This window comes from Pan troglodytes, chromosome 1 (genome assembly GCF_028858775.2).
Source record: "Pan troglodytes isolate AG18354 chromosome 1, NHGRI_mPanTro3-v2.0_pri, whole genome shotgun sequence".
NCBI classification, from domain to species: Eukaryota; Metazoa; Chordata; class Mammalia; order Primates; family Hominidae; genus Pan; species Pan troglodytes.
In genome coordinates this window covers 209,441,374-209,455,968 of record NC_072398.2, presented here as the reverse complement: position 1 = coordinate 209,455,968, position 14,595 = coordinate 209,441,374, and the positions used below count along the sequence as shown (strand labels likewise).

General features: G+C 54.0%; 1 protein-coding gene across 6 annotated transcripts in view; it reads left to right on the top strand.

The window, feature by feature from the left end:
• The window catches only part of ALPL (alkaline phosphatase, biomineralization associated), a 69,776-nt gene extending 58,715 nt beyond the window's left edge, over nucleotides 1-11,061 (top strand). For 4 of the 6 annotated variants that reach the window (XM_016955828.4, XM_016955858.3, XM_016955850.3 and 1 more), the window contains 6 exons: nucleotides 333-476; nucleotides 2,500-2,569; nucleotides 5,854-5,988; nucleotides 7,926-8,117; nucleotides 9,182-9,301; nucleotides 10,043-11,061. In XM_016955828.4, coding sequence (XP_016811317.1) covers nucleotides 333-476; nucleotides 2,500-2,569; nucleotides 5,854-5,988; nucleotides 7,926-8,117; nucleotides 9,182-9,301; nucleotides 10,043-10,308 — 927 coding nt within the window. In that variant the 3' untranslated portion in view covers nucleotides 10,309-11,061. The remainder of the gene's footprint in view (nucleotides 1-332; nucleotides 477-2,499; nucleotides 2,570-5,853; nucleotides 5,989-7,925; nucleotides 8,118-9,181; nucleotides 9,302-10,042) is intronic. The other 2 variants (XM_054663500.2, XM_016955846.3) reach the window with 1 other exon arrangement.
• Nucleotides 11,062-14,595: the final 3,534 nt, after the last annotated feature.

Below are 14,595 nucleotides of genomic sequence, written 5' to 3'. Positions count from 1 at the left end.
ATGCTTAGTGCCTGACACACGGGGAACGCTCTGTAAATGGTCTGATTCTTATTCAAGTGGGAGTTCTGTGGATTCCGGGAAGCCAAGTAAGGTAAGTTATCAGCTCCTCCAATATCCCTAGAAGCGCCAAACCACCGTCCCAATAGACTCGTGATTTCATCTCCCCACGCTGGACAAGTAAGGCCCAGAGATGACTGAGGCCTGGCTCACCAGGCTGGGAAAGTGTCCACACCATCTCCAGGGACTCCAGGAGTCCAGGTTCCAAGCTGAGGTCACTGGGGCTTTTGGGCATCTTGGAACCCTGCAGAAGTGATGGTTCCTGTCTCTTTTAGGTGATCATGGGGGGTGGCCGGAAATACATGTACCCCAAGAATAAAACTGATGTGGAGTATGAGAGTGACGAGAAAGCCAGGGGCACGAGGCTGGACGGCCTGGACCTCGTTGACACCTGGAAGAGCTTCAAACCGAGACACAAGGTAGCCTGTGCTGGGGCCGTGTGGCTGCAGAGGTGGCCTGTGATGGGGAGAGGCTGTGTGACCCCCGCTCTGAAGCTCTGTTGTCCTCTGTAGAAAGGGCATCGGAAATCTTTCCTCCATGGGCTCAAATGGCCTAAGAGATATACAAGCGGTAGATAGTCGGTGACTAATCATTTCCTTCCCTTGGAGGGGACACCAGAGAGAGGCGGACGGTGAGGAGGAGGCTGGGCCAGGGAATAACCTGTGTGGACATTCAGTCACCCTGAGCACCTATTGTATGTAGGCACCTGGCGGGGCATGCGTGAGGCACAGAGGCTGAGCCAGATGGCCAAGGAAACATGGAACGCTGTGTGCCTGCATGGGGGACACCTGGCTCTGCAGGCGCCCTTGGAGGACAGACGACAGGGAGGGGCCAAGAAGCTCTGGGCAAGTAGGAGGACGGAGGGAGGAGGCAGCGCTGGATGGATCAGGGGAGGACATGGTTGGCCCCAGTGTGCAAGCCATGGAGGGAGCGGAGAAGCCCTCCACAGTGAGTCCCCCTTGGCTGGGGGATGGAATAGATTGGGGAAGGGAGGCTGGAGGGACCTCTGGAAGGACCCCAAGCTCCAGCTCCTTGGAGTGGCCTCTGGCCCTTTAAATCTGAGCTGCTGGCCTGCAGGCCTGGGGCAGCTGGGGTCTGGAAATGACTGTGGTCAGGGCTGAAGACAGTGGGGAGTAGCCTGGCAGCCACTTTGATGTCACTCTGGGGTTGGGTTTCTGCAAGTTCCAGGACTGGCCCCTGGGGAGGCCTCGTGGGATGAGGCTGGGCCAAGAACGAGGTGGGGGTAGGGACTAGGGAAGGGCCCCCGTGGGGTTGGTGGGGGTGTGGAACTGAGTGGCTTTGAACCCTTTCCATCCCTTCTGAGTCAGCTCAGGCTGGGCCAGAGCCCCCTCCAAGCTCAAGCCAGAGAGACACCAGCCTCAGTTTCTCTAAGTGGCACATGGGGCCAGAGCTTCACCCTCCTTGCCCAGGCAGGGTGCTTACCCAGGAGCTCGGTCTAGACCTCTAAGACGGGGAGAGAGCGTCTACACCATGGCCCCGAGCCTGGCCACATTGGGTATCAGGTCCCGTGTAGGCCCCACATCCCTAGAAAATCATGCCTTAAGAGTGGGTTTCAGAGTCAGTTTCACCTTTACCATTCAGTGGCTACGTGGTCTGTGTGCCTCGGTGCCCTCATCTGTAAAGAGGGAATAACAGGAACAACCCTGGAGGGAGAGAGCACAGGAGAGCCACCTCCAGGAAGCAGGGGCTGGGGGGGTTGCAGAGCCCCACTTTCTGAGCCTCTCTGCCCTCCTCCCCACAACAGCCCCTGAGGCTTGAAAAGCCACTGATCCCACTGTCATTGCTAAGAGAAGGCAGGGGGTCTTCTAAGGGCACACAGCAGATCCTTGGCAGTGCTGGGACCCCTGGTCCAGGCCCACATGGTGCCCTCTCCAGGCCTGGCCTAGCTGGCTTCTTTCTGTGGACTTTATTCCCTGGGGAAAGAGCCACGCCTTTATCTCCCCTCCCAGATGGGGTCCCCAAAGCAGAGCTGGGGCTTTGCTTCCTCCCTGGCCCTCCACAGCCTCCAGAAAACAGCCCACACCTGTCAGCACTCAAGGCCCCTGGAGACCTGTGCCTGGCTCTTCTTTGCCCCATGATCCCTCCTCCCTGGAATAGCCTTCCTGACCCTAGGCTGTTCAATTCCCACTTGTCCTCCAGGGACCCATTAGAACATCACCTCCACCAGGAAGCCCTCCCTGGTCCTGTGTCTGGGCTCACGGCCTCCCTGGGCTCTATCAGAATTCTCATCCCCTTGCATTATACATTATAATGGGCTATTGATTCATCATTTCTTGAGGTCAGGGATGGTGGGTCCTCAGGGAGAGATTTTTAAGTGAGGGAAGGAAACAAGTAAAGGCCTCAGACTCTGATAGCTGCTGGGGTCAGTCCTTCCGACTCTCCCTAGCCCCCGGCATGTGCTGACACAGCCCTTCCTCCTAGCACTCCCACTTCATCTGGAACCGCACGGAACTCCTGACCCTTGACCCCCACAATGTGGACTACCTATTGGGTAAGTGGAGGGGGTGGAGTGGAGGATGCATGGCTCGGAGCCTGGTGGCCGGAGCTGCGTGTGGCCAGCACCTGGGGACAAGGCCCTAGCCTGATGCCCACTTAGGGGCCTCTGCTCTTGGGCTTCAGGACCTGGGAGAGGCAAGGAAGGGGGTTCTGGTTCCTGGAATTAGGCCTGAAATCTGCTGGCTGTGCAGGGGGATTAGCCTCATTGGGCACAAGAAGAAACTGAAGCTCAGAGAGGGGAGTGGCCCGCGGCATGCGGCACAACTGACAGCGGTACGGCCCAGGCAAGTTTGAGCCCTGGCTGGGAACTGGGACTTAACAGCTCTTGGGCTATGGAGCCTGGGACCTGGAGTCAGCTCTACTGTGTGCATGGCCAGGGCAGAAGCCAGCCAAGTTATCTCTGCCCATCCTGACGATTGCCCTCCTCCCCAGGCAGTGGGGAGCAGGTGGTGAGGGCCCAGGGGCAGCTTCAGGTCTGGTGGGATGCTGCCCTGAGCACCACCATGCAGCTATCTGGGTTTTCTTTTCCAGCTGTCTGTAGTGCCAAGCAAGTGGTGGCAAAATCTCCTGCAGACATTTCCCAAGGAACACAGCTCCGCGTCCTGGGTGTCATTAGAGGTTATGGGCTCAGAGCTGTGCGCCTGGTGGGTCCTCCAGACACATGCACACAGCCTCTTGCTTGCCTGGGTCACATGGCACACACCCAGTACCACATGGGCTGTGCATGCACCCGTGTATCATGCTGGTTTTGCTCATGGATCTTAGAGCCAGAGTGCTGGGTTCAAATCCAGCTCTACCACCTCTAAGCTGTGTGACCTTGGGCAAGTGATTTCTCCTCTTTCTGCCTCAGTTTCCTCTTCTATAAAGTAGGGATAATGATGCTCCCATAAAATGGAGATAGTGATGGGGCTGGCGACAACCCCTGGGTTGTCATGAGCATGACATGAACTTGTGTTGTATAAGTTATCTGTTGCTGTATAACAAATTATCTCAAAACTTAGGCCAGGTGCAGGCCGGGTGCGGTGGCTCATGCCTGTAATCCCAGCACTTTGGGAGGCCGAGGTGGGCGGAGCACAAGGTCAGGAGATCGAGACCATCCTGGCTAACGAGGTGAAACCCCGTCTCTACTAAAAATACAAAAAATTAGCCTGGTGTGGTGGCGGGCACCTGTAGTCCCAGCTACTCAGGAGGCTGAGGCAGGAGAATGGTATGAACCCGGGAGGCGGAGGTTACAGTGAGCCAAGATCGCACCACTGCACTCCAGCCTGGGTGACAGAGCAAGACTCCGTCTAAAAACAAAAAACAAAGAACAAACACAAAAAAACTTAGGCCAGGTGCAATGGCTCGCGCCTGTAATCCTAGCACTTTGGGAGGCCAAGGCAGGTTGACCACTTGAGCCCAGGAGTTTGAGACCAGCCTGGGAAACATAGCGAGACCTCAATTCTACAAAAATTTTAAAAAAACTGGCCAGGTGTGGTGGCGCACACCTTTAGTCCCAGCTACTCAGGAGGCTAAGGTAGGAGGATCCACCTGAGCCCAGGAGGTCGAGGCTGCAGTGAGTTGTTGATTATGCCACTGCACTCCAGCCTGGGTGACAGAGCAAGACCCTATCTTAAAAAAAAGAAAGAAAGAAAGAAAACATTAGTCAGGTGTGGTGGTGCCAGCCACTCAGGAAGCTGACGTGGGAGGCTTGCTTGAGCCCAAGAGTTTGAGGCTGCAGTGAGCTATGATCATGCCACTGCACCAGTTTGGGCAACAGAGTGAGACCCTGTCACAAAACAAAACTTAACAGTTTAAAACAAGAGTAAACATTTATTGCCTCACTCAATTTCTTTGGGTCAGGAATCTGGGGACAGCTTAGCTGGGTCTCCCATGAGGTCACAGTCATCTGAAGGCTTGACTGGGGCTGGTGCTTCCAGGATGGTTCACTCACATGGCTGGCGAGTTGGTCTTGGCTGTTGGCAGGAGGCCTCAGTTCCTTGGCACATTGCTCTCTATAGAGCAGCTTGAGTGTCCTAATTATATGGTGGCTGGCTTCCCACAGAGATCCAAGAGTATATAAACAGAAGCTACAACATTTTATGCCCCAGCCTTCGAAATCACACACCATCATTTCGGTGGCATTCTATGGCATACAAAGGCTAGTGTGGGAGGAGACCACACAAGCACGTGAATTCCAGGGGGCAGGGGTTATTGGGCACCATCTTGGAGGCTGGCTTTTGCCTCCTTCCAAAGCGCTAACAGCATGTGGCACCAAGTGAACCCTGTGTGCATGGGAGCTATTGTTCGGCTGTGTACCCACTCACAGAGGGGCAGGGTGTTCTGGAAGGACACCAGAATTGGAAGGACACCAGAATCAGAAGCACCAGCATGGGACACATGGAACTTTGTGCCATGGGCAAGGAATGGATCATTCTCCTTATGTCACAAGTGAGAAAACGGAGCCCAGTGAGCAGGAGGGACAATGATTCCAAACCTTCTGCTGTTTCGCTGCACAGGCCACCGTGCCCTTCAAATCCAACATGTAAATGCACACACACTCTAGCGGCCCCATCGAGTCCAGGCTGTGACCCTCTGCCTTGGGGCCACAGTGCTGTGTGCTGAGCCCTGCAGGCTGGAGGCAGACTGACTGATGGATTTGAACCCCAGATCTGCCACTTCTCAGCTGACAATAGCAAGTTATGGAACACCTCTGGGCCTCAGTGCTCCTCATCTGTGAAACGGGCGTGGTGATCCCGCCGCGCCATAGTGGTGGGAATGAAAATGAAAGGAATTGGGGCTGGGTGCGGAGGCTCACGCCTGTAATCCCAACACTTTGGGAGGCCGAGGTGGGCGGATGACCTGAGGTCAGGAGTTCGAGACCAGCCTGGCTAACATGGTGAAACCCTGTCTCTACTTAAAATACAACAAAAATTAGCTGGGTGTGGTGATGCATGTCTGTAGTCCCAGCTATTCAGGAGGCTGAGGCAGGAGAATCACTTGAATCCGGGAGGCAGAGGTTGCAGGGAGCCGAGATCGCACCACTGCACTCCAGCCTGGACAACAGAGTGAGACTCTGTCTCAAAAAAAAAAAAGAAAAAGAAAAAAGAAAAAAAAGGAATTGGGGGCCTAATTCTGGACCCACAAAAATCACCCAGATAAGGATCCTCCCAGCCACCATACTCTACCCCAAGCTGGCTGTGGGGAGCCTGCATTCCCTGAGACACCCCAGCTTCCTTGGAGTCCTCCTAGCCGGGTCACAGCCTCTCAGCATCCACATCCTCCTGGCGTCCTCCTCAGGTCTCTTCGAGCCAGGGGACATGCAGTACGAGCTGAACAGGAACAACGTGACGGACCCGTCACTCTCCGAGATGGTGGTGGTGGCCATCCAGATCCTGCGGAAGAACCCCAAAGGCTTCTTCTTGCTGGTGGAAGGTAGGGGCCCCGGGTCTGCTGAGAGGGGGCTGCTGGAAACACGGCCCTGGTGTCAGGATGGAGAAGTCCAGCTCTTAAAGGGAACTGACTGGTTTGGGGGTGAAGGGAGAGGTCCCTTTAGGAGAATGGTTTGTGGAAGGAGACGGGTGGCGCTGTAGACGCTCCCAGCCCAGCAAGCTGCTCTCCTTTGGGCAGGGAGATGCAAGTTAGGTTCAGCAATCCAGGAAGGCTTCCTGGGAGAGGAGGCAGATTTCTCCCCTTTGGTAGTCTTTCTTGGAGACCTGGCCCTGGAGGGGCAAGCAGCCCCTCAGCCTCACTGCCCAGAAAAGCAAATCCGCAGGCCCCGGCTTTCCCACGCTGTGTGCTGATGTTCCCAGGCTCTTTCAGCGCCGGCCAGGGGCCTTGCAGACAGACCTGAATTCTTGGCCTGGCGCTGCCATCTGCTGGCGGTGTGACCTCTACCTGTGCACTTCTGTTATGTGAAGCCAAAAATAGCATCTGTCTCCTGGAGAGTGATTCGCCTCCATTGTGTTCAGAGACATAAAGTACTTGGAACGGGGCCCAGTAAAGAATAAACCGTGTTTCTATTATTAGCCTTATTATGGCTACACAATAGTTAAGGCGGGAACAATAGGAAGTGTGAGGAAGTGATAAAGATTCCAGAAACCTTCCAGTGCTAACAGCCCTTGCCCACCGCAGTTCCTCATGTTGCCTTGCTGACATCGGTATGTATACACACACACACATGCACACACGTGAACATGTTTGCACATATGCTCCCCACGCATACATACATGCTCAGCGCCTCCGCCTTCCAGAGGTGAGCGTCCGCCAGCCCAGCTTGGCTGCTTTCTTGCCAAACCCCGGGGTTCCCACTCGAGCACAGCGGTCTTGGCCTGGCCCCGAACAGGCCTCTGACGCCAAGGAGCCAGCCAGAAACCAGCGGTGGCGAGCACGGGCTCCCTCGGGAGCGGTTTCCTTTGTGAGCAAGGCCAGGATGGGCCGCCCAGGCCAGCTGCTCCCAGAGCCACAACAAAGGGAGGACACGCCCTGCCAGCCTGCCGGGCCACCGCGAGGCTCAGACTGGTGGGAACAGAGGGCTGCCTGGCGCCCAGGACCCTCCAAGCTGGGAGTGTCCACCAGGCAGCGCCCTCCTGTTAGCGAGGGAGGTGTTCCTTTAAGGTCACAGAGCCCTCGGCTGCTGGGCCAAGCCTCCAGCCAGGCCCCTGCACTCACCCGGAGGTGGGAAGCGGGGGCGGAGGCTGCGGGGGTTCAGGCTTCGGCAGGGCTTTGTGGAACCGCCACAGGCACTGCCCAGGCACTGGGGACTTTCACTGCCTCTGGGAGCTCTGTGCTTTCTTTTTAGAGGGGATGATTTGAGGTAGAGATGAAAAACGGGGTTAGGACGAGTCACACCTGAATTCACATCCTGGCAAATCCCACCGTGGGCTTCCCCACACTAGGCCTCAGTTGCTCCATCTGTAAACAGGACTGATCATATTCCTCTCTGCCCAGCATTGCTGTTCAGGGGAAAAGAGACATGGGTGTGTCGTGCCTGGCACATTGTAGGGATTCCAGCGTGCCCCCTTCCCTACCTCCCAAAGGCTTCAGTGCCTCCTTCAAGCAGCTGGAGACAGTGCTGGGAGGGGCGGTGGGAGGAGTACAGCTTCCCGGCCTGGTGAATTTGATTACACATCTGGACTTTGCAGCCCCCATGCATGTGCCTTTGGCACCGGGGCTGTCCCTCTCTGGCCTCCGTCAGGTTGAATGGCTGCGTCAAATGCCTAGGCTGTGGTGCTAGCTCAGAGTGGTGCCCGGCGAAGGTTCCTGTCCTTCCCTAGCTAACAAAGGTTAATCCAGCAGCAGTGTTGTGGGGCTGGGGAGCAGATCTTCCTCCCCTCCTCCCTCACCCGAGCCCTTTGCCTTGGTGTCCCAAGGAGGCAGAATTGACCACGGGCACCATGAAGGAAAAGCCAAGCAGGCCCTGCATGAGGCGGTGGAGATGGACCGGGCCATCGGGCAGGCAGGCAGCCTGACCTCCTCGGAAGACACTCTGACCGTGGTCACTGCGGACCATTCCCACGTCTTCACATTTGGTGGATACACCCCCCGTGGCAACTCTATCTTTGGTAGGTGGGCCTTCTTTGGGGTGGACACTCCTGGGGTCTCCTGTCTACCCACCTGGGAGCAGGAGTGGGTGGGAGAGCCAGCAAGCCCAGAGCATGGTGGGGACTCAATGACAACTGGGTGGGGAGGAAGAGTTACTGGGGATGGGGAGAAAATGCAGGGTGAGGCAGGGGAGTGAGTTGAGTGGTGGTCAGGTAGACAGGCAGGTGGGTGGATGGATGGCCACATTGACCATGGCTGGGCGAGAACGTGGATAGATGAATGAGAGAGGATGGCTGGCTGGATGATGGATGGATGATGGATGGATGGATGGATGGGTGGATGGATGGATGGATGGATGGATGATGGATGGATGGATGGATGATGGATGGATGAATGGATGGATGGATGGGTGGATGGATGGATGGATGGATGGATGATGGATGAATGGATGGATGGATGGGTGGGTGGATGGATGGATGGATGATGGATGGGTGGATGGATGGATGGTGGATGGATGGATGATGGATGGATGGATGGATGGGTGGATGGATGGGTGGATGGTTGGGTGGATGGATGGATGGATGGATGGATGATGGATGAATGGATGGATGGGTGGGTGGATGGATGGATGGATGATGGATGGGTGGATGGATGGATGGGTGGATGGATGGATGGATGGATGATGGATGATGGATGGGTGGATGGATGGATGGGTGGATGGATGGATGGATGGATGGATGGATGATGGATGGGTGGATGGGTGGATGGATGGATGGATGATGGATGGGTGGATGGATGGATGGATGGATGATGGATGGGTGGATGGATGGATGGATGGATGATGGATGGGTGGATGGATGGATGGATGGGTGGATGGATGAATGGGAGGGACATGGGTACAATGAAAACTGGGGAATGGTTAGTTGGAAATAATAAGGTTTAGAAGGTGGCTTCTTGGAGGCATTGCAGGGCCCTTCAAAGAAGATCCCAGGGGTTACCAAGCCACCAAGGAGCCTAATCTGGGGGCTGGGGACTGTACTCCTGGGGCCCCAGCATGACCCCTGAACACCCCCTCCCTGTGCAGGTCTGGCCCCCATGCTGAGTGACACAGACAAGAAGCCCTTCACTGCCATCCTGTACGGCAATGGGCCTGGCTACAAGGTGGTGGGCGGTGAACGAGAGAATGTCTCCATGGTGGACTATGGTGAGACCTCCAGGACCCAGGGCTGGGAGGGGACAGGGCACCCCTCGGGGATGGGCTTGGGAATAGGGTGTCAGCTTGTGGTCAAGGTCAGGGGTCTCAGAATGACTGGGACTTGAGTCCCAGTTTGATTGTTGAGTCCCAGGTTGTTTGATTCAAACAACCTCAGTTTGAATCGCCTTCTACAATCTAGCAGCTCTGAGACTTTGGGCATGTGACTTCACCTTTCTCTGCTTCAGTTTCCTCTCTAAAAGGGTTCTACCTTTGACGGTTGTCTGAAGGACCAAATGGGTCTGATGAGCTTAGCATAGTGCCTGGCACAAGTAGGTGCTCAATATTTTATACTCATTTTTCTTGGCCCTATAATATTCCAGTATACGAGACTTTGCAGTTAGTTCATCCCATCCCATATCATTCATTCGTTCTTGATACTCCCAATGGTTCTAGGGGGTCTAAAGATGCAGCAATGGTAAGAGTCTCCCCCTCAACTCTCCCTGCTAATCCAAGCAGCCCAAATGAGGTTAATTTTCTCTGTTGGGGGTTGAGAATGCAGACTCCTGTGTCAGAACGGGCTCAGGTTCAAATCCTGTGACCTTAGGCAAAATGACTTTCCCACAGTGAGCCTCCTTTTCCTCTTCTGTGAAATGGGAGCATTCAAGCCAGCCTGGAAGGGAGATGGAAAAGCTGCGTGCGCAGCGCCAGGCCCCTGGCAGGCTCTCAGCAGGTGTTTCCCCTGGCCCACAGCTCACAACAACTACCAGGCGCAGTCTGCTGTGCCCCTGCGCCACGAGACCCACGGCGGGGAGGACGTGGCCGTCTTCTCCAAGGGCCCCATGGCGCACCTGCTGCACGGCGTCCACGAGCAGAACTACATCCCCCACGTGATGGCGTATGCAGCCTGCATCGGGGCCAACCTCGACCACTGTGCTCCTGCCAGCTCGGCAGGCAGCCTTGCTGCAGGCCCCCTGCTGCTCGCGCTGGCCCTCTTCCCCCTGAGCGTCCTGTTCTGAGGGCCCAGGGCCCGGGCACCCACAAGCCCGTGACAGATGCCAACTTCCCACACGGCAGCCCACCCCTCAAGGGGCAGGGAGGTGGGGGCCTCCTCAGCCTCTGCAACTGCAAGAAAGGGGACCCAGGAAACCAAAGTCTGCCGCCCACCTCGCTCCCCTCTGGAATCTTCCCCAAGGGCCAAACCCACTTCTGGCCTCCAGCCTTTGCTCCCTCCCCGCTGCCCTTTGGCCAACAGGGTAGATTTCTCTTGGGCAGGCAGAGAGTACAGACTGCAGAAATTCTCAAAGCCTCTTATTTTTCTAGCAAACGTATTTCTCCAGACCCAGAGGCCCTGAAGCCTCCATGGAACATTCTGGATCTGACCCTCCCAGTCTCATCTCCTGACCCTCCCACTCCCATCTCCTTACCTCTGGAACCCCCCAGGCCCTACCACGCTCATGTCCCTGTCCCCAGGCCCAGCCCTCCTTCAGGGGAGTTGAGGTCTTTCTCCTCAGGACAAGGCCTTGCTCACTCACTCACTCCAAGGCCACCAGGGTCCCAGGAAGCCGGTGCCTGGGTGGCCATCCTACCCAGCGTGGCCCAGGCCGGGAAGAGCCACCTGGCAGGGCTCACACTCCTGGGTTCTGAACACACACGCCAGCTCCTCTCTGAAGCGACTCTCCTGTTTGGAACGGCAAAAAAAAATTTTTTTTCTCTTTTTGGTGGTGGTTAAAAGGGAACACAAAACATTTAAATAAAACTTTCCAAATATTTCTGAGGACAGAGCTGAGTCTTTGTGGTCAGGGAGAAAAAGACTGAAAGAAGCTTATTTCTCTGGGAAGAACTGGCCTCAGGGCCCAGGGTACAGGTGGGTTGGACAGGGTGGAAAGGCCTTCTGCTGTCCTGGGGGCTTCACACTCCCTACCTGTGCCACTTTGGACACGTAGGTTTGTGTCTCCGTTTTCTTGTCTGTGAAATGGGAGACAACCCCCTTCTGGGTTGTTGTGAGGATTAAAGAGGAGGCTGGGTGCAATGGCTCACACCTGTAATCCCAGCACTTTGGGAGGCTGGGGCAGGTGGATCATTTGAGGTCAGCAGTTCAAGACCATCCTGGCCAACATGGTGAAACCCTGTCTCTACAAAAAATACAGGAATTAGCCAGGCATGGTGGCGCGCACGCCTGTAGTCCCAGCTCCTCTGGACACTGAGGCAGGAGAATCGCTTGAACCCAAGAAGCAGAGGTTGTAGTGAGCCAAGACAGCGCCACTGCACTCCAGCCTGAGTGATGGAGTGAGACTCCGTCTCAGAAAAACAAAACAAAACCAAACCAAAAAAAAAAAAAAAAAAAAACAAGATAAAAGAGGAGTGCCTGTGTGCCCAGAAACCCACAGCAAGGAGGACTTCAGGGGCCCAGTGGCAGCCCGGCTGCATGATACCCACAAACAGCACTACATACCTTGGCCCATTTCATTCATTCAACAAATACAGACTACGTGCTAGGCATGGTATTAAGTCTTAAGAATTGTTGGCCGGGTGCTGTGGCTCATGCCTGTAATCCCAGAACTTCGGGAAGCTGAGGCGGGTGGATCATCTGAGGTTGGGAGTTCGAGACCAGCCTGGGCAACATGGAGAAACCCCGTCTCTACTAAAAATACAAAATTAGGTGTGCCTGTAATCCCAGCTACTCGGGAGGCTGAGGCAGGAGAATCGATTGAACCTGGGAGGCAGAGGTTGTGGTGAGCCGAGATTGTGCCATTGCACTCCAGCCTGGGCAACAAGAGTGAAATTCCATCTCAGAAAAAAAAAAAAAAAAAGAATTTAGTGGTGAACATGACAGACAGAAGGCTGAACAGACAGAGGGCTCCTTGCCCTCACAGAGCGTCAGCCCAGCTTAGCAACTGTGATCTTTCCATTTCTGATATTCACACCTTGGTACTACACTCAGGCCTGCAGCCGACCTTGTTGGGATACAGACTTGTCCAAGTTTGCTCCTCTTGCTTCATTGAAATGAAAATTCCTTTAATAAGGATAACAATCATGACAATTAACACTGATCATTTACAACATGCCAGGTCTGTGCTTGACGCTTTATGTGGATTCATTGCATTTAATCCTCATTAGGAAATAGGCCCCCATCATCCACATGTATAGGTGAGGACCCCGAAGGTTTGGGAAGTGAGGTGATTGCCCAAATGCCCCCAAGCTGTGGAGCTGGTATTTGAAGCCAGGTGTGTCCTATTCCAAAGCTCCTGTACTTAAATTTGGTTATAACACACTTCAAACCTCCTGTCAACTAGGTCCTGAGGCAGACAATACTAATGACTCATGACATACACCAGTTAAATATAAACTCAGGAAGATGAGAAACCGTATGTCAGAAGTGGACTTCTTCAGGATTGAAAATGCAAACTAAGCAGATTTGTCTCTGAGCTTCCTAGCAGTCCTGACAAAAAAAGGGAAGCACAGCCAAGCTGACGCTGGGATAAAAGATGAAACTATAGGCCAGGCACAACAGTGCATACCTGTAATCCCAGCACTTCGAAAAGCTGAGGTGGGAGGATTGCTTGAGGGCAGGAGTTCAATACCAACCTGGGCAACATAGCGAGACCCTGTCTCTACAAAAAATAAAAAAAATAGCCAGGTATGGTGACATGTGCCTGTAATCTAGCTACTTGGGAGGCTGAGGCGGGAGGATCACTAGAGCCCAGGAGTTAGAGGCTGCAGTGAGCTATGATCATGCCACTGCACTCCAGGCTGGGTGAAGGAGCAAGACCTTGTCTCTAGTTAAAAAGAAAATAAACAGGGCTGGGCGCGGTGGCTCATGCCTGTAATCCCAGCACTTTGGGAGGCTGAGGCGGGTGGATCACAAGGTCAGGAGATCGAGACCATCCTGGATAACACTGTGAAACCCCGTCTCTACTAAAAATACAAAAAAAATTAGCCGGGCTTGGTAGCAGGCGCCTGTAGTCCCAGCTACTCGGGAGGCTGAGGCAGGAGAATGGCGTGAACCTGGGAGGTGGAGCTTGCAGTGAGCCAAGGTCGTGCCACTGCACTCACTCCAGCCTGGGTGACAGAGCGAGACTCCGTCTCAAAAAAAAAGAAAAGAAAAGAAACTGCCAGGAGTGGTAGCTCACACCTGTAATCAAACTACTTTGGGAGGCTGAGGCCGGAGGATCCCTTGAGCCCAAGAGTTTGAGACCAGCCTGAGCAACATGGCAAAACCCATCTTTATGAAAAATACAATAATTATGGGGGCATGGTGGCAGGCACCTATAGTCCCAGCTACTTGGAGGGCAGAGGGGGAGGATCACTTGAGCCTGGGAGACGGGTCACAATGAGTCGAGATGGTGCCACTGCACTCCAGCCTGGGCAACAAAGTGAGACCCTGTCTCAAAAAATAATACACAGAAAAAGAAAAGAAACTATATGCATACATTCTGGCCAGGACCAAGAGGAAACGCCTCATCTTGAACTGTACAATGCAGTGTTTTCCAGGTGTTATTTTCACACCACCTTCACAATTGTTGCCGTATCCATACTATTATTTCCTTTCTTTTTTTTTTGAGACAGAGTCTCGCTCTTTCGCCCAGGCTGGACTGCAGTGGCGTGATCTCGGCTCACTGCAAGCTCTGCCTCCCGGGTTCATGCCATTCTCCTGCCTCAGCCTCCCAAGTAGCTGGGACCACAGGCACCACCACCATGCCCGGCTAATTTTTTGTATTTTTAGTAGAGACGGGGTTTCACCGTGTTAGCCAGGATGGTCTCGATCTCCTGACCTCATGATCCACCCACCTCGGCCTCCCAAAGTGCTGGGATTACAGGCGTGAGCCACCGTGCCTGGCCGTATACTATTATTTCCTAAACACTCCTTTAAATTGACATTTAAGCAGTCAGTTTTTAAATGTTCCCAGTACCACCTGAAGTCAATTTACATGTCTCCAGGGTGTGCAAACCACACTTTGTTTTGTTTTGTTTTTATTTCCATAGGTTTTGGGGGAACAGGTGGTGTTTGGTTACATTAGTAAGTTCTTTAGTGGTGAGTTGTGAGATTTTGGTGTATCCATCACCTGAGCAGTATACACTGAATCTAATTTGTAACCTTTTATCTCTCATTCCCTTGCCACCCTTTCCCCCAGAGTCCCCAAAGTCCATTGTATCATTTCTATGCCTTTGCATCCTCATAGCTTAGCTCCCAATTATGAGTGAGAACATACGATGTTTGATTTTCCATTCCTGAGTTACTTCACTTAGAATAGTAGTCTCTAATCCCATTGCTGCAAATGCCATTAATTCATTCCTTCTGAATG